This window comes from Zasmidium cellare, assembly GCF_010093935.1.
Source record: "Zasmidium cellare ATCC 36951 unplaced genomic scaffold M409scaffold_22, whole genome shotgun sequence".
NCBI lineage: Eukaryota > Fungi > Ascomycota > Dothideomycetes > Mycosphaerellales > Mycosphaerellaceae > Zasmidium > Zasmidium cellare.
The window spans coordinates 62694-83216 of NW_022986966.1; the positions used below are offsets into that span (position 1 = coordinate 62694).

Consider the following 20523-nt stretch of genomic DNA (forward strand, 5'->3'; position numbering starts at 1 on the left):
TTGTTGCTGTGCCTCTTCGGGGCCCTTCCTTGACAAGTCCTTCTCGACCCTCCAATTCTGGTGTCCTGCGCAAAAGTATTGCGCATAGTCTGATGCTGATAACACAGGCGCATGGAGACAACGGAGAAGAGGGTGTCGCTCTCAAGATTACGATCATTGCCTGGGCGCTGCCATCCTCAACATGCCGGAATCGAGAAGGCTTCCAGTGGTCAATGACATTCAGTCTCATATATGATATGACCACGCAGAGGCCTAATCTAGGCTTTATCCATCAACTGATCTTGGTCGGTTAAGCAACAGGCTTCTCAATAGCCCTCACATTGACTCCCTTCTTGACCACAACCTTCGGCTTCGTCATCCGCTGATGCACCTCCTTCGTAGTCCACTCGGGCCCCATGGGCAACCTGCGACTCCGCTCATACTGTTGCGCAGTCTCGTACTCATGCGGCAACATAGGCGCAAGATACTTCTTGCCCTTGCGATCTTGCTTCTCGGAGATGATGACCTTGTCTGTATTGGCGTCTTTGCGATCGGCTTGCTTGATGCCGCCGGCGAGCTTCGTCTTGAATAGTGGATTGTGCTTGGCTCGTGCGTTGGCTTTGCGGATGGATTTGGATAGGCCTTCGCCGGCCCAAGATCCCCAGCCAGGGATGTGATTCGAGACTTCCTTCTCATCTTCAGAATCGGCGAGGTCGGCCTTCTCGGCTTCAAAGGCAGCTTCAACATCGTCGCCGGCGAAAGCGCGCTGTTGCAGAGTTTGCGATGCTTCTTTGCCGGACAGGATTGCATTTTGAGGCTCCTCATCATCAGATCCGTCATTGTGGGCTACCGTCGTCCAGCCATTGGTATTTGCAGCGGTACTGCCTTTTCCTGGGTCGGATGTGGTCTTCGTAGAAGATTTGCTGGACTTAGTGGTGCGGCCATGTTCAGCATCACCCACTGATACCTCCAGAGCGACTTGATCGGCTCCCTGAGATTTGCTCGCACCTTTAGGAGCTTTCAACCACTCGTTCTTCGCCGGAGCTGGCTCCTTGGTCAACCATCCGGTAGCGAGTGGTCTACTGGGCTTGGTACTTTTGGATGCACCACTGGGCTGCGTCTTTTCTTTCGCCGCCGGCTTGTCGGTGACAATGTCTGTCTTGACATCTTCTTGCTCGTGGGCTTGGTCGCCCTCTTCATCATCAGACCGCTCCTCAGGTGCCTCAAACTCCAGCTTCTTTTCCTTCGGTTGCGGCTTTTTATCCTTTCCTTGCGGTCCAAAGATAGCACGTCCAAGAGTCTCATCCTCTGCCTCGCTCTCCTCTTCATCGCCATCAGCGATCGCCAATTCTTTGCGCAGTCGGCTTGCGTCCTCCTCGTTCGCTTTGCGCTTTCGCTCTTCCGCATCTTGCATGAACTTGAGGCCCGCAATACCTTTCTTTTCGTTGGGCTTCATGTTATCGGCATCTCGAACCTTCTGTAAATAGTCCTCATCGTTTAGGTCATCGTCTCCATCCGAAGGTGAATCGCTACCCTCGTCGTCAGACACGTCTGCTCCAGCAATACGTCGCTTCAAGTCTTCCGCTCGCTTTGCTTGCTGAACCACTCCATCCCTTGCATTCTCGTCCCATGCGGTTCGATTCGTCTGCTTCAGCGACTTCGCCCACTTGGAATCCTTATGCTTGGTTCCCATTCGAGCTTCAGCACGTTTGCGATCTGCCCGCTCCTTCTCATCTTCATCTTCCATAGGGTCAATGCCCCTCACCTCAAGCATCTTCTTCTCCCGGTCAGCATCTCGTTCACGCTCTTTGCGATGGACTCGCCGATAGCTTTTGCTCTTGATCTTGGCAATGCGCTTCGCCTTGATCTCTTCTCGGAAGAGCAACTCACGCTGTCGGCGGAGTTCCTGTCGACGGCGAAGAACTTCCTCGACTGGAAGCTGCTTCTCGGCAAGTTCCTCCGCCTTGATCAATGCAGTCTCCTCATCCAGACCATCATCCGCATCGGCCTGCTTTTGTTTCGCTGCCAAGCCTGACTCTTCCATGATGCGCTGGATGCTCTCTTCCAGCTCGTTCTGAGGAGCTTCCTGGTTGGCGGGTGTGAACTTCTCTTTTCCTGTAGGGGCTGCTTGGTCTGCCGTATTCTGAAGTGGAAAGCTGAGGAACTCGGCTCGACGGTTGCGTGCGACAGTGTCTCGCCATCGATCGAGCTGTTCCTTTGCCTTTTGCGTCGCGACTTCTCGATCCAGCTTGTTCTGTTGTCGTTTTGGGAGAGGAGCAGCGATGGTGGTTGGCTTCTGTGATTTCTTCTTCTTAGACGTTGGCTTATCGAAATCAAGTCCAGTATCTTCGAGAAAGTCGTCGACAGTGGCAGCGGCGGCTGACTGAGGGACAGACGTGCGACGAGAGGAAGAGTCCAGCGCTTCAAGGCGATCTCTCATCCGAGCAACACGCTCCTCATCATCGCCGTCATCCTCCTCCTCGTCCTCTGATTCAGACTCTGAAGACTCATCGTCCTCCTCACTGCCACTGTCCTCATCCATGTCGTCTGCCTTCCTGCTTTTGCCTCGAGGCTCGTCCTCCTCATCATCATCCAGCATAGCCGCAAGGTCCACAGCATCGTCCCCAAATCCCAACCCCTCCTCATCCTGACTATCACCATCATCTTCCTCGCTCTCCTCACCCTCACTCAAATCCACGTTCTTCTGCTTCCTACCACCCTTCTTCTTCTTCGAACTCTTACTCCCCCGAAACGTAAACCCCCCAAACCTCTCCTCGTCGCTCTCCCCAAACGCCTCGTCCGAGTCTAGATCACTATCATCATCATCCTCGCCAATCCCACCCATCGTCCACTCATTCCCCGAACTATCGCTGCCAAACTCGACGTCCGGATCATCGCTCCGTTTCGCAGACTTCTTGCGCTGGGGTTGTTCTTGCTCTTCCTCGTCTTCTTCATCTTCATCCTCATCTCTCCGTCTCTTGCGCCGGGGACCATCGTCCTCGATTTCTCCCAGCCGATGCGATCGACTGCGCTCTTCGGGAACCTGCTCTTGCGCCCGCTCGTAGGCATCCAGACCACGTCTCTTGTTCTTCCGTCGCTTGTCTTTCGACACAGCAGGCGCCGCAGCCGTGTTCGCCCGTGAGACTCGTGCCGGCATTTTGTCGTTCGTACGGTAAAAGTGACCTCGAAAGTTGTGGCGGCTTGCCCAAAATTTCAAGACCCCAATCTGAAATCTTGGCATCACGGCGGCCCAAACCTCCCTCCCTCTCAAAACTCACCCCCGGCTCCTCCTCGGACTTCACTTCATCGCCGGCGACATCCTCAACACCACCAGCTCCCACACCGAAAGTCCAACGATGCAACCCTCCCCGATCCTCCAAAAGGCCATCCGACGTCTCGCCCTAAACACCAAACAAGGCCCGCACAACTACTACAAAGGAAACCGCGTGGGCTCCCACGGACGACACACCAAATGGGGAGGATACGTGATCGATTGGGCGAAAGTCAGGACGTATGTTGTGCCTGAACTGTCTTCGTTTCATGTAAGTCACGTTTTCTCCATTCGAGAGTGAAGTGGGGATGTGCTGATGGGGAAATTTGGTAGCTTACGCCCTTCGTCGCGATGAGAATCCAGAAGAGAAGGGATAATTTTGCGCATACGGAGACGGGCAAGGCGACGGATGGGAAGGAGTATATTCGGAAGTGGAAGGAGGAGGGTGGGAATATGTGAAGGAGATGAGCACACGATGCAGGTGATGAAGGAGGAGAAAATCTTTGACGGCTGAGGAGGCCCAAGAGACGTGCTGAGCACCAAACATCCGCGCCCGCTGAGGCCACAGTGCTTTTGTCAAACCGCGCGGGAGACTATGGCTCGTGGGGTGGGGAGTTGGTGAAAGAGTCGACAGAGTCGACGACGTAAGAACCGCAGCGAAGAGAAGAGCTGGTCGCAGGTGGAAGGCCGAGATAGACAGCGTTCTCTGACTCTTCCAGCCAGTCTCGGTGGTCGGCACATCTACCTATAGGATGGTCCTTGATGACAAGTTGTGGAATTAACAGACGTGGAAAGTGTCTGTAGGATACAAGAAGCTGTATCTGACTATTCAGAGTTCAAAACGCAACGCTGTGTGGGTATCCCATGCTTTTCCAGAAACGCCTTTAGAAATCTGCGCGATCAGTATCCACCACGACCGCGATCACGTCCACGACCTCCACCTCTGCCACCCCGGTCTCCACGGCCGCCTCGACCTCCGCCTCGACCTCCGTCCGGGAAGAAGCTGAGGTGTGAGGCCCCACCGCCGTACCGACGAGGCTGCATACCCTCCGGGACCTCGACGTTAGGATCCTCAACCAACCGAAAGTCAAGAGCCGCGTCCTGCTGCAACGCCCACCGCGAGTATCCCTTGTCCATACTGTCCTTTACAGTCTGGCGCAGAAAAGTGGTGAAGTTCGCCTTGTTAGGCATGGGAAGACCCATGTTGGCGAGGAACTGCGGGAAGTTGCTGACATACTGGATGTCGCGGATGGCCTGGGCCATGGAGGCTGCTGCGCCGTTTGGTGGGGCGCCGTGGCGGCGGAAGAGCTCGTCGCGGAGTTGTTGGAGAGTCATCTTCTGCGTGTTGCCGTCTTTGTCGGTGAAGGTGCGGGCTTGGTTGACGATCTTGCGCATGAGGTTGAGGAACATGAACAGGCGGTAGGAGGTCTTGCCGGCGATGAAGGTCCGCTCGAGTCGGTAGTCTGAGATTGCGGATGTCTCCATGAAGCTGAGCTCGAGCATGCCTTTGCCTTTGGGCAGAGGTTCGAGCATCCAGACGACGTTGCGAGTGACGGCTTCCTTGATCAGAGCTTTGGTGAGCTCCTCGGAGACGTCCACGTCGCTGATCAGGATCATTATGAGAAGATGGCCTAGGTTGGGCACAGCTTGCTTGTCTCGCTGACCGTCGATGAACTTCTTGAGCATGCTGTTGGCGTGCTCGACGATGCTTGGTCGCTCGATGGCCAGGCAGAGCAGGAGATGGAACAGCTGGAAGTAGCCCTCGATGGCCTTCTCCGATGCATGCGTCAGTGTCGACTTGGGTGCATCTTGACGCATGTAGCTGGGGAGGTATGGGACGTGGCGTGGGGTCTGACGAGACTCGAGTTCCGCAGCAGACGTCGAGAGCTGCACCACGATCTCGTTCATGAAGTTGTAGATGACGGTGTCCAGAGTGCCATCCACACCACCAGCTCTGGCGATAGCATTGAGTCGCTCGTCAATGTCCTTGCGCACGCGGTCCCAATGCTTCTCTGAGATTGGAAGTGGCAGCCAGTACTCGAAACGCAGACCCTGAATGGAGCGACGCACGTCGTAGAGGTCGTAGGCGTCGCGAGAGATGAGGTCGAACTCGGACTTGATGGCGCGCGGGCGGGTGGTGGCATGCACACCAATTCCGAGGTCGAGGTCCTTGAAGCCACGCTTGAGGGTGAAGCACTGCAGCTCGCGGGTGCGGATGATGTTGTAGCGACGGATGAGGCGACTGAAGCCGTTCCAAGCACGAGCTGCCAGGAAGAGATCTTCTTCCTCGAGGTAATCGCAGAACAAGAGGAGGACGTCTTCAGGGAGGTCAACGAGCTGGAGCTTCGCTTTCTTTCCCCCCTCATCTTCAGTGGCGCTGTCGGTGGCGGTCTGGTCGTTGGGTGGAGTCGGAGGCTTGACGTCGGAAGTTCCTGACATGGGAGTGTCGCATGGTCTGGCATCGCCACCTGGAGTCGTCGCACAACCAAAATCGCACTTCTTGCACTCAAATCTGCCGGTATCCCGTCTCAGCATGCCCCACCTCGACTCTTCCTCCTCAATCACCTTGGCCCACTTCGCCCGGTCAACCGTATAGCCCTCATCCTGGTCGATCTTGGCGCTCGCAAAGAAACTCAACATCTGTATGCAAATGCCCTTGAGGGTGTAGGCAGGTGTATAGCCGTCGGCGCCTTTGAGGATGTTGATGCAGATGTAATCGTCGAAGATGTTGGGGTGCAGGACGTTCTTGCTGTCCATGGAGATCTCCGGAGGCTCGAGCGGATACTGCTTGGGGAAGTACATGGTCATGTGGAGTGGGCGCTCGTTCTCTGGCCTCACGACCAGGCATGCTTTGGTCATGTCATCATCTTGGATGTGGACGGCGATGCCTGGGTATGGCTTGTCTTGCAGTTCCTTGATGTCCTGCAGCAGGCGCTGGCACAGGAAGTTGTGGGTGAAGGCGGCGGTACTGGTGTTGGACGCCATGGTGTGGTGTGATGTTGTTCAAAATTCGTGGCGGCAGCTGCGAAGCTCTTTAAGTAGAAAGTGCAGTTCGAGTGAATGACAGCCTTGTTGGTCCGTGCGCGCGAGCAAACGACGGCGACCGGTGAAGGGAATCAGACGTGACTCAAGCCAAGGCACCAATCCAGGCATCCAAACCACGTGATTCCTATTATTATTATTCTAAGAGTCAGCCTTTGGCTTAGGACGGGGAGATACAGAGAAAATGAGCAATCGCTATGAAAGCAGTTTCTGGCACGTACAGGATGCAAGTTTGCGTTTGAAACAGGCGTCAAGCTTCAAGACAGCAGCTCCTCGCTATTTCGGCTCTGCGACAGGACCGACTGGTTCTTGCTACAGTTCCCCGGGTATTGAGTGTGGAAATAAGACGTACTTACAAGAGCGGTCGGTATCAGACCTTCCCGGCACTGTTTGACAAAAGTAATAGACGTACGACCTTCTGGTGCGAAGGCGCTGGATAGGAGGTATGATAATACTGCAGCATCTGCTTTGACGGAAATCCCTCCTACAGCTTTCACCGTTTGTATCAGTCGTAACTTCACTTTCCACATGACTCCTAGACTCACTTTCATGCTCAACTCTTTGCTCACTTCAAAGTTCACTCGCTAGCTCACCCCCTGGACTACTTACCAGATCACTTCCCAACTCGCGCTGATTAGACGCCAAGATCCCATTTCCAGTGGCTTGTGAAGGTCGGATGTGTGAACTATTCAGCGTGCATGTTGTCCGAGCAGCAAAATGCAGCTTGGTGAGGTTTGTCTCGTAAGCCCTCCAGAGTATAAGTGGCCATCTGGTTCCAGCCGTGGTGCTGTCAAACTCACTGCGCACGATAGCCGGGGTGCAGTATCCTCGTCGACATCGATGCCACGGGACCTACTGGGTTGTCGGAGACCAAATGAATGTCGTTGTTCCCCCATACAGGCCTGAAGCATACGCACAGCTGGTACCGCCCATGTTGCCCATGCGGCTCTCTTTGCCTGCCTCTGCATTGTGAACTCTCTTGACCGTGTCCTCGAATCTTAGAAAAACGAACAGCGTTTTGATCATGCCGCCAGGAAGTGACCTGTCAAGCCACAGTACTTTCTGTGATATTCAACAAATGTCCAAGGCGTCGACATCTGCACGTCTCTCATCTAGGGATTCAATGTCCTGTTCGTCGTCCCAACTGCTGAGATTTGTGGAGTGCCGCTGGCGTTGCTTTGTGGGAGCTTCGGTTTGTTGCCAGATAGTTCAAGCCGGCAGCGAAACTGGTGTCTCACGAGGCTGTGGAAGTGTGTCTCGTGTTGGACTGTCGAAAGTCAAGAGATCGTGCTGAGAGTTGGTGATCCTGCGGTGGGATGAAATTGCTGGTCATTATATGAAAGAAAGTGCTAAGCATACCTGTGCAAGACCTACAGAAGCGTAGCCCTGGTGTTCGAACCTGATCCCGGAAGCTCTGTTGCTCCCAGAGGCCCCTGGGTTGTGCGACGATTCTCCTCGTCTTGTACAAACTGAAAATTCTTCACGAATCGTGAACTGTCGAAACAATTGTAAGTACAACTCAAAGCGTCGTCGTTCTGTAAATCGATGGAGTGACGGGGGCATGTTGTTCGTAGCATACCGTTTGGATCTGAGTGGAATGCTGAGGGCAGTTGACTCTCGGCAAACTCTCCAGCCATGCAGCATCACATTACCAATAACGACGTTCATTTACGTCCCGATTGACAGGTGTCTCGGATCGGCCTTTGTGACCTCAATCGTAAATCATAAGACCTTCTGACTGCAGCGTTTGTAGCTCAAGGTTGAAGGACGGCGTGATGGCTCTATTAAAGAGCGAGGGATTGTCCAAGCATGGTGGGCATCAACTTGACCCCGAGAGACATCGGTAGAGTGGCGAGTGTCGCATGTTGCCCTGCACTTGACGTTGATGAGCCCAGGAGTATGGCTACGGTGGTCCACTCTTGAAGTAGCGTACATCGAGTATGGCTAGGCAACAAAGTTGATGTGTAACCGCTCGAGATTGTTTGTTCTCCTCTTTCGTCCGTCACCATTGGGGTCAAAGCGGTGATCTCCTTATCAGCTCAATCACGAAGTCCAATTGCTTCTTTCCCTCTGCCCCGGCCGTCGTTGACTCCATTCGCTCTCAATGTGACCGGTTCTCGCATGGAAGTGCTCGTTCGGATACTAGTGGACGACTGTCAGTCGATAGACCATACTTACGAAGCGGTACGAGGCAGTGCAAAAGCCAGGGGCAGGGGTTTATATGCCCATGAGTTCAAGCCAATGGGCATTCCACTCCACACCATCGCTGCCAGTGTCTCTTGTGAGGCCTTCAAGCGTTTCGCCTCGACCGTGTGTATCGTAACGCTCTTTTCTGACGACTGTTCGACACGAAAATGTGTACGCTTGTGACTGACAAGCCGATCCTAGACGACGCATGGGCCAGAAAATGGTTGTTGCCCCTTACAACGGTCCTCCCATGGCTTTTCGGCTTTCGGTCATTGGAAGGCCAAATAGTGCACGCATTATTCACAACGAGGTGGCATGAGGAGGCCTCAATGGCAAAAGAGGCATGCCTTTCGTTGCTAGAAGTGCCGCCCAACGATGCCGCTCCCGGTTCCAACGTTGACTGCAGCCAGTCCTGCAAGGCCTGCTCGGACAACGATAAGGATGGTGGTGTGCGGTCTTTCCTCTCGCAAACATCTCGACGCCCGCGGAACGCGCTCGATGACGAACGTCTAGATTCCGTGGTACCCTCGCCGTTAGGCTCAAAGTAGAATGCATAAGACCATCGTTCTCCGACCTTTTGCAAGCGACCACGCTTCTGTTCACACTCTAGGCCGGGCAGACAGCTTGCGAGTAATGGGGAGAAGTATGCCACCTCGCTCCAAATGGGGACTGTGGTGGATTGTCTTTGGCGTCATGTCCACTAGTAACCCTCGCGCCAGCGACGTTCATCTCTCGGCTTTTGACGACCAGTTCGGCAAGCGAATGCGGGCTTCTCTGTCCAGGAGAACGATCCATAGTGACAAGTACGCGCGGAAGCTAGGCGAGAGCATGTGAGATCGCTGTCGGTCCACTTAGCCCATAGGCGGAGAAGCACTAATGGTGTCTGAAACATGCGAACGCTTGCAAGCGGATAGCTCTCGCATCTCACATGCCCATACTAACTCTCTGTCACCTCGGCTACGACCTGAAGGCGGAGTCCTTGACGTAGAAGTCGAGCAGGCATTCACTGCTCGTCGAGGAGCTTGCCGCTAGAACCAGAACCATCTGGAGAAAATTCGCGTTCGTAGTGCTGGAACCGGTATGGCCTTGGCGTGACCGTGAGGAAGACTGATCGTGAATATCCAGCAGGTTGTGTGTTGGTCCGTAGAACAAAATGGACTCGTCGTTGTGTTCGATTCATAGGAGCAGTCAGGGAGTATGACTCTCTCCTATCCAAGACTTCCAGCCTGCTGACGCTGACGCAGCATCACGAGACCTGGCGACGATTGATGGTTCAGAGGCGCAGTTCATCATGCCGTCGCCGGGACCTTCGCGAAGTCTGAGCACGACCAAACACGCACGCAGTGTGATGCTCTTGCGCGGAAGCCTTCCCCACCAGTGATATGCATCCCGTTCAAGGCCATCCACGTTGTGCGGGATTTGGCGTCTGTAACAACACCCTGCCCTACGCTTGCCCGCACTCCAATCCACGTATCCCACGCAGTCGACATGATGCCATGACTCGTACAATCACCCAACACGATCCGCAGCGCCAAACGAGAACAAAAATTGACGCGTGCAAAAGACCACGTGAGCAAACACCGGCGGAGCCAGTGAAGCCTTTCCGGCGGTGATATCCCGTGACACCGTTGTAAGGTGTGATGATGTGACAACGGCTCCGAGTTGGGCATCAACTGGCCCCGACGCCAAAATAATTCGAAAATTCAGCCAGTCAGCACGCGGGAATTTCCAGAAAACGGCATCTGTGCTCGAACACGGGGCCATAGCGCTGCGGATCTGACCGACGAGACCTTTTGCCTTCCTCTGCTGATGGTTGTCTTCTTTACTTCAATCTTCGTTCTGTACAGCCTTGTTGATATGTCGGATGGAGACTCTGAGTCTTGCTACCTTCTCCTCTTGGAAACAAGCCAAAACATCGTTCCCAGTAACACAGAATGACTGCAACAACGTCGATACGCATCCTTCCGGCGACACTGGAATACCGTCCCAATTACGCCGCTGACATGGTATCTACCGACTTGCAAAGTTGATATCTGACAGAAACACCTTCTGACTTCGACCCGTCCGTCTCGTCAATGCGGCTTGCCGTCAGACACAACATCCGGCACGTTGCCGTCTCCGAGGAGATGTTGTCGTGTTCCCAACCTGGTTTTTGGCTGCTTGACCTGTCGTTTTCTCCGATTAACGCTTGAGTACTGGAAAGCCGTGCTGCTTCTGCTGGGCATATTCGATCACTTTATGAAGGAGAAAGGAGTTTCCAGATCGTCCCGTCGAAGACATGCGCGAGCTTCAATCGTACTCGACGCAGGATCGGTTCGCCGGTCGTCACATCCTCTCACTCCTCACACATTCCGCAAGTGCAAGACTCATGGATGGGCAGGAATTTTGTCGTTACAGCCGTCGGGTCCTTGCTGAAGACAAATACACCATGACTTCGAGCGCCGGTCGACAACACGTTGAAGATGTCATGCGGACAACTGTACGACCAATACCCGCAATCCCTGTCCACGCAGCTTTTCTTCGTCTGGCCTGGTCTGAACCACAGCTGGTCTTCTCGCTGGCGAAGGCGGTCAACCCATAGTCGAGCGGCAGGTGATCACGTTTCTCGGCGCTGTGTAACGACGTCGGCTGTGCGACAACAGCCATCCGATCGACGCGCCCATGGTCGTACAGATCTCGCCATCAGTCCCGGGTCTGCGGTTGCGCAAATGTCGCGTGTCTGCTGCAGGTAGCCGCATCAGCAAATGCCGAACCTTGTCGTCGGTAACTTGCGAATACTTGAAATGACAGAAGATGAGACGGGAACGCGTGATACCTTTATTGTTTGTCAAGCAGAAACCGTGTGTCCAACGACCGCCGTCGCAACCAACTCCAACCTACGCGAACGCCGACACCCGCATAACAAATGGAAGAGAGCCAAGGCTCACTTGGAAGAGCTCGCCGACGCGCCATCCTTCTTGCTGTTGGGGATGACGGAGGCCTTCTTCTTCAGCGTGTACAGGCGGTTCGTGGTATCCCTGCAGTCGCCTGGTCTTGCATGTCAGATCGAGTATCGCCTGAAGGTTTGAGAGGTCTTCGCGTAGCCTTACCACACTTCTCGTCCAGTCGGTATTCGATCGCAACGACGTTCGCTGGACAGCGCTTGTGAGTCTCTTGGTACTTCAGACCTGTTCAACGCGTTAGTCTGCGTATTTGGCTGATTCAGAGCTTCTTCCTTACACCACGCGCGCACCGTGTACCGTAGATGTCCGCAGGCATACTCCACCTTGGTGTAGTCACACATTTCGATGGATTCCGGCGTAGTGTTCCAGCTGGGGATCGTGCTTGAGATCGAGATGATGAGGTTCAGCGAGTGCGTTGGTTTCGATTTCGAAAGTCGTTGACTGTCTTTGCAATTTGTATGGAGGGAAAGAATCGACGAGCCTGGTATGTATGATGGTCCAGCAAACTAGGCGAAACCAATTGCTTGCCGGCTGCACACATACCCAGTCGGCACTGAACAAGAGACGGGCCCCAACGGATCGGGACGTGATGGTAGCCCCGGGAGCTCTAAATGATACACATCGCACACCCGCAGTAGAGCATGTGTGACCCAAGATTTGTTGCTGCAGCTTTCCTTTCGAGCTGCATGGGGGCGGAGAGCGTATGTGTCGGGGAGGTCGTTCGAACGGCAGGACTCGGCATCGGAGCCAGAGGGGTGGGGTAGGCTCTGTTGATGGTGGCTCAGGCCTGGGGGCAGGCTGATGGACCAATGGTGCCCGCGAATGAAATGACAGGGACCGCGATGGAGCTGGCCATTCGTTGAACGCAACCTGCGGCCAGAGTGGGCAGGCAGGAGCGAAAGTGACCTGTACCGAGGAGACAAGTTCTAGCCTTTCCTATGATCGACTTATGTAGCTGGCGTTTATCGCGGACTACGGTCGTGTTGCTGACATGATGGCTTTGGCGGATTCGCGTTGGTTGTCTTAGTTGTGCGCCCTTCATGCCGACTCTGACTCTTTGCCTTGCAGATTCATGATGCCGAAACGGCACCGCACAGAGGGCTGAGACCGGCTCCTTGGATCTCACCTGCCGGGATGCCCGGTGTCTGTTCCCAAGGACAAGGCTTGGGAACAACGGAGAACAAATCACGGCTCGTTCGAGGGATCCGAGAATGTTTCTAGCGATTGATTAACTTCCAGCAAGTGCATCAGCCGCGAACCCAGTCCGTAACCGTTATTACCGTTGTCTTCTTGGCAGATTCCCAGTTTCACATGTTGGTTGCTGACGAACGTTGACAATTCAGTGCACGACGTCGTCTGTAGGTATCACCTTCCTATTAGATGCCCAACACCTCTACACACCCACATCACCATTCTCATCCAGCGATCGTTCCAAGTCCAACGAATCGAGGCATCGCCGTTGCAGAATGCGCCACAAACTCTCGCACGGCCTGCGTCTGGCGCCTTCGCCCTCGGAACGCAACTCCCGCGCCAGAGAAGGATCTGCGACAGCATGTCAAGCGGTGAAGACGAAGATGATGGCATGGTGCCCATCATCGTCATTTGCAGTGAACATACCCCCATCGACGGACCCGCCATCGTCGCCTCGAGCAAGATAGCACGAGTCGAAAAGGAATCAAGTTCCATCGCGGATCTATTCCCCGGCGAAAGCGTACCAGCAGAGGAGTCAACCATGCACCATCTGCACACCTTCGAGCTGCTGCGAGGATGTAAACGCCACTTCGCATGGATTTGATCGTTGCGTAACGAGACCGGGGGCTTGAACATGACGGTGGGGCGTTTACAAGATGCAATATATGCAAGACAGACTTGCGGACGAGGTTGTGGAAGCTGCTTGGATGCATGGACGTCTACTTTTTCTCCGGTCCCCTGTCCTGCAGCGCCATGCAGCAAGGCAATGCAGCTAAGCATAACGTCGAAGCAAGCCATCTCCTGCCCGACCGACTTGACCATGCAGCGAGGCATCCACAAGACCGGGACCTTCTGCCTGGTCCTCATGCAGGCGTATGCCGAGCCTCGATCGACCTTGAGCTATACCACGAGGAAACGGCTTGACAGCGCCTTTCACAGCCCTCGGACCAAGGAAGTCGACAAAGACGCCATTTCGTCTACAGTGCCTGTACCTGCATTAGCGATCAAACCCCTCGACGAATGGGACATGGAGGGCCGTACGATCTGGAGTCTGAACGGGCGCGCCCAGATCAGAGACAAGCATGTGAAATAGATGAGAATATGCGCGACTCGGGCCGTGGAAAAAGGATACCTGGATATGGGTAACTTGCCGATATCCGCGGCATCGCTTGGTGCTCGGAACCAAACACTTGCAGCGGAAGCCGCCGAGGACAAGGGAGGAGCAAGAGAAAGAGACAAAAGAAAGTCGTTGCGATGACAGACGTTTCAATGGACACGTACAACGTTTGGGCTGAAGGTAGGTCGTACAAAAGTCGCCAGTAGAGGTCACGACTGCCCTGCTCGGTGCCCAACATGCAATTCGGCCTGACACCTCCTTGTAAACAAGAAATTCCTCAAAGCAACGCAGCTACACAGTACGAGCTACGACGAAGGCCGGACAAATTAAACATACCAAACATGTCATTGATCTCGCTCGAAAAGATGCTACCAAAAAGCAAGAACCAGACCCGCATACATCAAACCGTTACCTAGAAATCACCCCCGCTCTCCTCAGGATCCAACCACCCTCTACACATCTCCACGGCCCTCGCCCACTTCTTGAACATCTTGTCCGACTCTTCTGGCGTGATATCCGGGGTAAAGAGCTTGCGGCCCTTCTGGTTGATGGCTTTGAGCTCGTCGAACTCCCTCCATATGTCCACCGCGAATCCAGCCGCAATAGCAGCGCCGAGAGACGTCGTTTCGTGCATGTCCGGACGATCGACGGGGATGCCGATGATGTTCGCTTGGGTCTGCATGCATAGATTGGAGTTGGACATACCGCCGTCCACCGCCAGATCTGAGAGGTGGTGGCCGCTGTCCTTCTCCATGGCGTCCAGGATGGCCTTGGTTTGGAAGCATGTGGCTTCCAAGGTAGCTCGTGCGATGTGACCCCGCTGGGTATGTTGTGTAATACCGAAGATGGTGCCCTTTGCATCGTCGATCCAGTATGGAGCGAACAAGCCCGAGAACGCGGTTACGAAGACGAGACCGCCGTTGTCTTCCACGGATGCTGCCAAATCTGAGATCTTGTGAGAGTGAGTGATGAAGCCCATGTTGTTCATCAAGAATTTGACACCTGCACGCACAAGGTTAGCATTGGCACTTCTCAAACATTGTCGACTCCGGACGCTTACCTGAGCCTGCTACAGCAATAGAACCCTCGAGCGCGTAAACAGGTTTTCGGTGCCTGCCAAAATCGTACGCAATCGTAGCGAGCAAGCCATGCTTCGAGATGACGGGCTTTTCGCCTACATTATACAGCAAGAAACAACCAGTTCCGTAAGTGTTCTTTGCGCATCCAGGAGTGAAGCCTTGCTGACCCACAAGCGCAGCGGACTGGTCTCCCAAACATCCCGCAATCTTCATACCCATCAACGGTCCAGACGAGATCCTGCCATAAGCTTCGGCGTCAGAAGAGGGCGAAATGCGAGGTAGGTGGATCTTGTTGATGTCAATGTCGAAGAATTCAAGCAGCTTAGGGTCGTATTTGACAGTGTGCAGATTCACGAACATCGTTCGCGAGGCATTGGTGCTGTCCGTGACGAAGACACCCTTCTCTTTGCCGTTCAAGTTGTACAGCAGCCAAGTATCGACCGTCCCGAACGCAAGTTTGCCAGCGTCATACGCCTCTTTCACCTTTGGAACGTTCCGCAACAGCCAAACGAGCTTCACAGCTGACGGGTATGTGGACAAAGGCATGCCAGTGATCTCTGCGATATTGAAGCCCTCTGCTTTCTCCTTCTCTTTCAGTTCTCTGACCAAGCCCTTGGTTCTAGTGTCAGGCCACGCAATGGCGTTGTGCAATGGCTCGCCCGTCTCAACATCCCACACAAGGGTCGTCTCTCGTTGCGTGGTGAGACCCACGACTTTGATGTCTTCGATATCATGTCCAATCTCTTTGAAGGACTGCGAGGCTTTGCGTATACAGTTCCTCACACTACCAACCAGCTCGTAGGGGTCGTGCTCGTGCCAGCCCGACTCGGGATAGTGTTGCTGGAACTCGTGCTGATGCGAAGTGACTGGTTGTCCGGTGCCGTCGAAAATGATAAAACGAGAGCTTGTCGTACCCTGATCGATTGCGCCGATGAAGAACGTTGAAAGCACATTCTCTTTGCTGGTCGTGAAGCGAGGCATACCGGGCCTCTGCGGCTTCGACGTTGGTTCGGGCTCGGCGTTCAGCGTTGAATTTCCGGCAGCGGTCATGGTGTTGAAATATGAGGCGGAGGTGTTCTTCTCGAGCTTTTCCTCTGCGCCATTGGCCAGCGGTGCCATTGTGCCGGAAGGCATACGTAGAACTTGGCGGTCTGTTATATGCTGGTGAGGAGAGGTGGCTGTCAACCGAGCCAGGCTCAACAGGCGAATGCAGGGAAATGTCTAGAAATTGGAGGTAGAGAAAGAGGTGTGTGGGCGATGGACACGTGTAAGGAAGAAGACGAAGAGTATACTTGCACACACAGAATTACTGTGCCTCTGCAGAGAGGGTCCCTTTTCCAAGAATTCCATCACTCGTTGTGGCAATCCGTCATAAGCTGGTCGGGCATGCGCGTGACAGAGGCTGCTAAAACGTCGGAATAGTTTTCCACTGATGTAAAGATTGCACCAGCTCCACCATCTCCACCGTCGTCGCCATAGCGCGGTGGAGCGCAGATGTGGGAAACCCGTGGAGGCTGTTTCATCGTTCTGTCATCATGTCTGTCTGTGTTTCGTAAGGCTCGTTGAGGATGGAGATGGCTTTTTGACACAATCTACGAGTATTCTGTCTGTTTGCTTTGGTTGTGAGCCGCAGTATGTTCGGAGAACAGAGTGAAAAGCCAGCGTTGGACTTCGACCAGCTTTTACTGGTTCTCTGAAACCAGGGTTTCGGCTGCATCCTCCACTAACCGGTCAATCAAATTGATAGGAAATCCGAATTCCGAGCGTTCGGGAGCGAAGGTTTCGATGGCACAGTAGATAGGGGTGGAGAGTAGAATGAACCAGTTGAGCGTTTATATATCTCGTCTCTATCCCGTTGTAGGGCCTTTCTTCACGTTGGAGAGTTTGTGGCAACGACAACGAAGTCGGAGTCTTGGACCCATCAAAGTGATGCAAAGTTTGGTTGCAAGTGAGGAGAAAGGCGGCCGAAAACTGGACCTTGAGTGGAGAGGTGTGCGTGGGTCGGGGTTGGTCTTCTGGCCAATCAGACAAGGCTGTACTTGTGTAGCATTTATAATCAAAACCTTCCTTCGGCTCACCCATCTTCTGGCACTTTGGCGGAGTGGTTAACGCGCTGCCCTGCTATTCTACATTGTAGAGAGCGAGTCTTCAGGCAGTTCCTGTCCGAAATTCTCCATTCCAATCGTCTTGAAACATCCACTAACAGTTACACAGTCGGGAGCGTGTGTTCGAATCACACAGGTGTCGTCGTTTTTGCCCTCTTTAGACCCGACGTGGCGACTGGGGCAAATATTTTGCCTATGAAATGATATGGTTACGCTGGTATGAAGGTGAGTGCAATTCGTAAACGAATTTTTTTTTTCCTGTGGCGGACGAAACTATGAGACAAGGGATATGGACAACCTCCTACAGACGCACAAAGCGAAGAACCCCAATTCATGCATTTGTAGTATTGTCAGACTCCAAAGGAAGATAAGAGGGGGCAGGTAAAATTAATATATCAAAAGTATTGTAAGACGTAGGTCGTGCTCTCTTAAGGGGATAGATACTCTTTCCACCTAACGGTTGTGGAATGGCCTTCTTTGTGGGAACAACATTAGAGCAACGTTGAGACGATGCGGCAGCACTCATGATGTTCTCTTCAGCATCGCCATTTTGTGTAACATTAAACTTGTCACACCTGCCTTATCTAAGCGAAGGCGTAAGACCGGGGGAGGAGAAGTATTAGTTAGGGTACTGCATGAGATAAGGAAGTGAATGAAGTAGCAAGTGACGAAACAAGTGAAGTAGCAGGTGAAGTAGCATGTGAGGCGAAAAGTAAAGTATTAGCTGACGCATCAAGCAAGATACCAAGTGAGGCATCAAGTGAACTGTTAAATGAGATATTGAGTGAGCTAAATGCTTGTTACATCTGCATGAAATGCTAACACCAATTGCAATGGCATTCTGTATACAAGATTGTATACATATCCAGATATCGGCATGTTGCTATCGCCCTGACTTCGACGATGCCGCTTTCCAATGCTTACTCCCTGCGCTCTTAGCCAGTCGCACGACTACGGAGACATTGCATAGCTAGACTTAAGTATCGTCGTATGGAGTCTTTGTGGGATACGTGCCTTTGTATTCGCGTGGTCGTTCAATGTCCCGCCGCTCAGTGCAAAGCTAGTGGCATCAAACCTCATGCCGAACGCAGAGGCTAAGAGGCCAGAAGCTTGCGAGTTTACGAAGCGATTAGAAAGCTTCATAAAGCCATAAATTGCTTCTGTTTGACTGTACAGTGCCCACTACCATGTGTATTGGCAGTTGTGGGCGCTCCTTCCTTATATACCCTCAGCCTGATGGTGAGTGAATGAATGGCTTCACTTCTAAAAGCTTCAGACGGACATCCGACGGAGTAAGCCCCTCGCTGTCTGCTGAAGTACCTCATTCTAGCTTGGGTCGCTCCGTGGTACTGGAGACCGCACAGAAGATTCGCGTGTGAGTAGCAAGTCGGTATTAAAAGCGAGAGGTATCTAGCAAACAGTACACAGTCCCACATTACGTCCTCGAAGCAGCAACATGCTTCCCATGAAACCCGAACCCAATCGCCGCCCCAAATTCAACATGTCCCATCTCCGTCATATTCTGCGCATCCAAGCAAAGAAGATAGCAATTTCCCGTCTCGCCATTGAGTACCACACAGAGAATGACACCGTCATCCTCTGTATTACCATCCGGATTAGGGATAAAGATCGGCTCGCCAGGGGTATGCTTCTCCTTCTCCCAGTACGTACATGTCTGCATATGCGTATCCGTCTTGACGATGCCGTCCACGAAGGACGACTTGCCGCGATCACATACGGCCCACACATAGCGGTGCGGTTTGAGAGAGTAGCTGGGGTTGATGCGAGGGAGATCTCCGGATTGAGGCGATGGAATGTACATGATGTTCTCTGCTTTGGGGAATTGCGATGGAAACTCTGGCAGCTTGACTTTGCCAGACAGCGGAACATACTTGAGCTTGTATCGAGCCAGTCCGGCGTGTTCAAAACTGCGTTCCATTGGAAGATTGTGGGCCCCAGGTGCATTGGAGACGAGATTCTTGAGGTACAGCTGATGCATGATGTCCGTGTTGTCGAACTGGAACAACTCGCACACAAGATCTACACTCGTTGGATCTCCGATACTGGGCTGCTCCCAAGCGTTGACGGTATGAAAGCAGAAGAACGGGGGAGACTGGAACTTTCCAACAAGACCACGTCCCTGTCGACCATCGACTACAAGCCAGGTGGCTCGATTGGCTGGGTCTTCAGGATGTTTGGACCAAGGCTGGATTGCATCGAGCATGTTTCTTTCCCACAGAAGGCTCGCGCCATGATGTCTGAAGTATGCCGGCCAAATGCATAGAATGACGAAGCTGTCTGTCAGAAGTAGCGAGTGAATGTAGGCACCTCTAATGTCGTAGCCGGATAGAGTCGCCAAGACTTCGACTTCACCTGTTGTCGGGCTTGCGCAGAAAATCCTATACGTCGAGGATTTTGGTCCAAATGCGAGATTGTAATTGAAGATGTCGCCAGTCTCTGGATCGTGTGACGCATGAGCAGCAGAGAGTGGCCCAGTCAGATCCTTGTGTATATGATGTTGATCGGTCACTCCAAGTGGCTCTAGAGTGTCGGCATCGAATTGCTTCGCAACAGTGGCATCGCTGACAACAGTCAACAATCGACGGCCGTTATGGTCCGTCTTGTCAGCTTCAGTAGGCAGTGTCTCCCTGAAGTCCACACCGATGTTCTCTTTGTGAGCTCCTGGAGGTGAGCTGCTCGGACGGAAGACTGTCTTCAGCTTCTTGTACAACGAATCGCAAGGATCACGCTTTTGTGCAAAGGTGATGTCGTCGATCTTGCCAGTCTTTCGCACATTCTCGATCAACTCATCTGTTTGGTTGTACGACGAGTACGTAGCTCGGCTGCATCGTCCCTTGTCTCCTGGGGCAAGGTCGAACTTGTGGATGGTGGTGAAACCGTCAAACCAGTGGCTGATAACGAAGTCCTGGCCCTTATTCGCCAACGGAACTTTTGACTGGCCAGGCCCTGTCCTGTAGAGCGATCCAGCTACATAGTTGGGAAAATGGCCAGATATTGGAAGTTCGATCTTTGTTCGGGTATCACCACGCACATCGAACTTAGTGTAAGGTCAGTGGGCAGTCTCGGAAAATGCACATCACTGGCTTACCCCCGCGGCATTTGGCCAGCCCTTGTAGTGGTTCTCAGAATCGATGGCCTCTTCGTTTGGTACTTCGCTGTGAAGATTCTTCACGTTCGTCTTCGTCATGTCAGTACTCGATCGCGAGATGCATCATAAACAAGCACTTACCCTCCCCACTGGAAGCGCGAGAGATGTCCTCTCGACTTCTTGTCGCTGCTTCATTCTTTCCGTCGCAACTTCGATGCCTTTGAGGGATTAGTCAACTTCGGAGAAGGATGTCGCGGTCGTCAGCCGGGGGTTTGTGCTGGGATGATGACGCTGCTGAGGTGGACTCCTTTATAGATTGTGCACCAATCTTTGGACCGCGGTAGTTTTCTCAATGTCAGCATCATTTGTTCTGTGGATGTTGGTCTCCGCATCGCTGTTCGGGCTCGTCTTGGTCGGATGAGTGAAGAGGAAATGGATGCCTGTGGAATAGAGTTGAAAGGATTCGAGTGAAGCGATTTCATTGATTGGCTGCTCTCATAT

General features: G+C 53.2%; 8 protein-coding genes across 8 annotated transcripts; 2 read left to right on the forward strand and 6 right to left on the reverse strand.

The window, feature by feature from the left end:
- Positions 1-289: 289 nt before the first annotated feature.
- On the reverse strand, positions 290-3136 carry M409DRAFT_24158 (uncharacterized protein; the record flags this gene model as incomplete). Its single annotated transcript, XM_033807112.1, has 1 exon — positions 290-3136. One exon carries the CDS (start codon positions 3134-3136, stop codon positions 290-292), a length of 2847 nt encoding a protein of 948 aa, XP_033666196.1.
- A 199-nt stretch (positions 3137-3335) lies between these two features.
- M409DRAFT_67180 (uncharacterized protein) lies at positions 3336-3709 on the forward strand (the record flags this gene model as incomplete). The annotated part of the gene is made up of 2 exons (XM_033817292.1): positions 3336-3521; positions 3584-3709. The coding sequence occupies 2 exons, from the start codon at positions 3336-3338 to the stop codon at positions 3707-3709; spliced, it is 312 nt and encodes a 103-aa protein (XP_033666197.1).
- Positions 3710-4150: 441 nt separating this feature from the next.
- Positions 4151-6235, reverse strand: M409DRAFT_55727 (uncharacterized protein; the record flags this gene model as incomplete). The annotated part of the gene is made up of 1 exon (XM_033813081.1): positions 4151-6235. The coding sequence occupies one exon, from the start codon at positions 6233-6235 to the stop codon at positions 4151-4153; it is 2085 nt and encodes a 694-aa protein (XP_033666198.1).
- Positions 6236-6549: 314 nt separating this feature from the next.
- M409DRAFT_55728 (uncharacterized protein) lies at positions 6550-7929 on the reverse strand (the record flags this gene model as incomplete). The annotated part of the gene is made up of 4 exons (XM_033813082.1): positions 6550-6678; positions 6902-6977; positions 7149-7334; positions 7667-7929. The coding sequence occupies 4 exons, from the start codon at positions 7927-7929 to the stop codon at positions 6550-6552; spliced, it is 654 nt and encodes a 217-aa protein (XP_033666199.1).
- Positions 7930-11402: 3473 nt separating this feature from the next.
- On the reverse strand, positions 11403-11762 carry M409DRAFT_24161 (uncharacterized protein; the record flags this gene model as incomplete). Its single annotated transcript, XM_033807113.1, has 3 exons — positions 11403-11506; positions 11569-11646; positions 11699-11762. The coding sequence occupies 3 exons, from the start codon at positions 11760-11762 to the stop codon at positions 11403-11405; spliced, it is 246 nt and encodes an 81-aa protein (XP_033666200.1).
- Positions 11763-13378: 1616 nt separating this feature from the next.
- Positions 13379-13705, forward strand: M409DRAFT_24162 (uncharacterized protein; the record flags this gene model as incomplete). Its single annotated transcript, XM_033807114.1, has 1 exon — positions 13379-13705. One exon carries the CDS (start codon positions 13379-13381, stop codon positions 13703-13705), a length of 327 nt encoding a protein of 108 aa, XP_033666201.1.
- Positions 13706-14141: 436 nt separating this feature from the next.
- Positions 14142-15858, reverse strand: M409DRAFT_67183 (uncharacterized protein; the record flags this gene model as incomplete). The annotated part of the gene is made up of 2 exons (XM_033817293.1): positions 14142-14731; positions 14790-15858. The coding sequence occupies 2 exons, from the start codon at positions 15856-15858 to the stop codon at positions 14142-14144; spliced, it is 1659 nt and encodes a 552-aa protein (XP_033666202.1).
- A 2490-nt stretch (positions 15859-18348) lies between these two features.
- Positions 18349-20121, reverse strand: M409DRAFT_67184 (uncharacterized protein; the record flags this gene model as incomplete). The annotated part of the gene is made up of 2 exons (XM_033817294.1): positions 18349-19971; positions 20023-20121. 2 exons carry the CDS (start codon positions 20119-20121, stop codon positions 18349-18351), a joined length of 1722 nt encoding a protein of 573 aa, XP_033666203.1.
- Between the last annotated feature and the right edge of the window lie 402 nt (positions 20122-20523).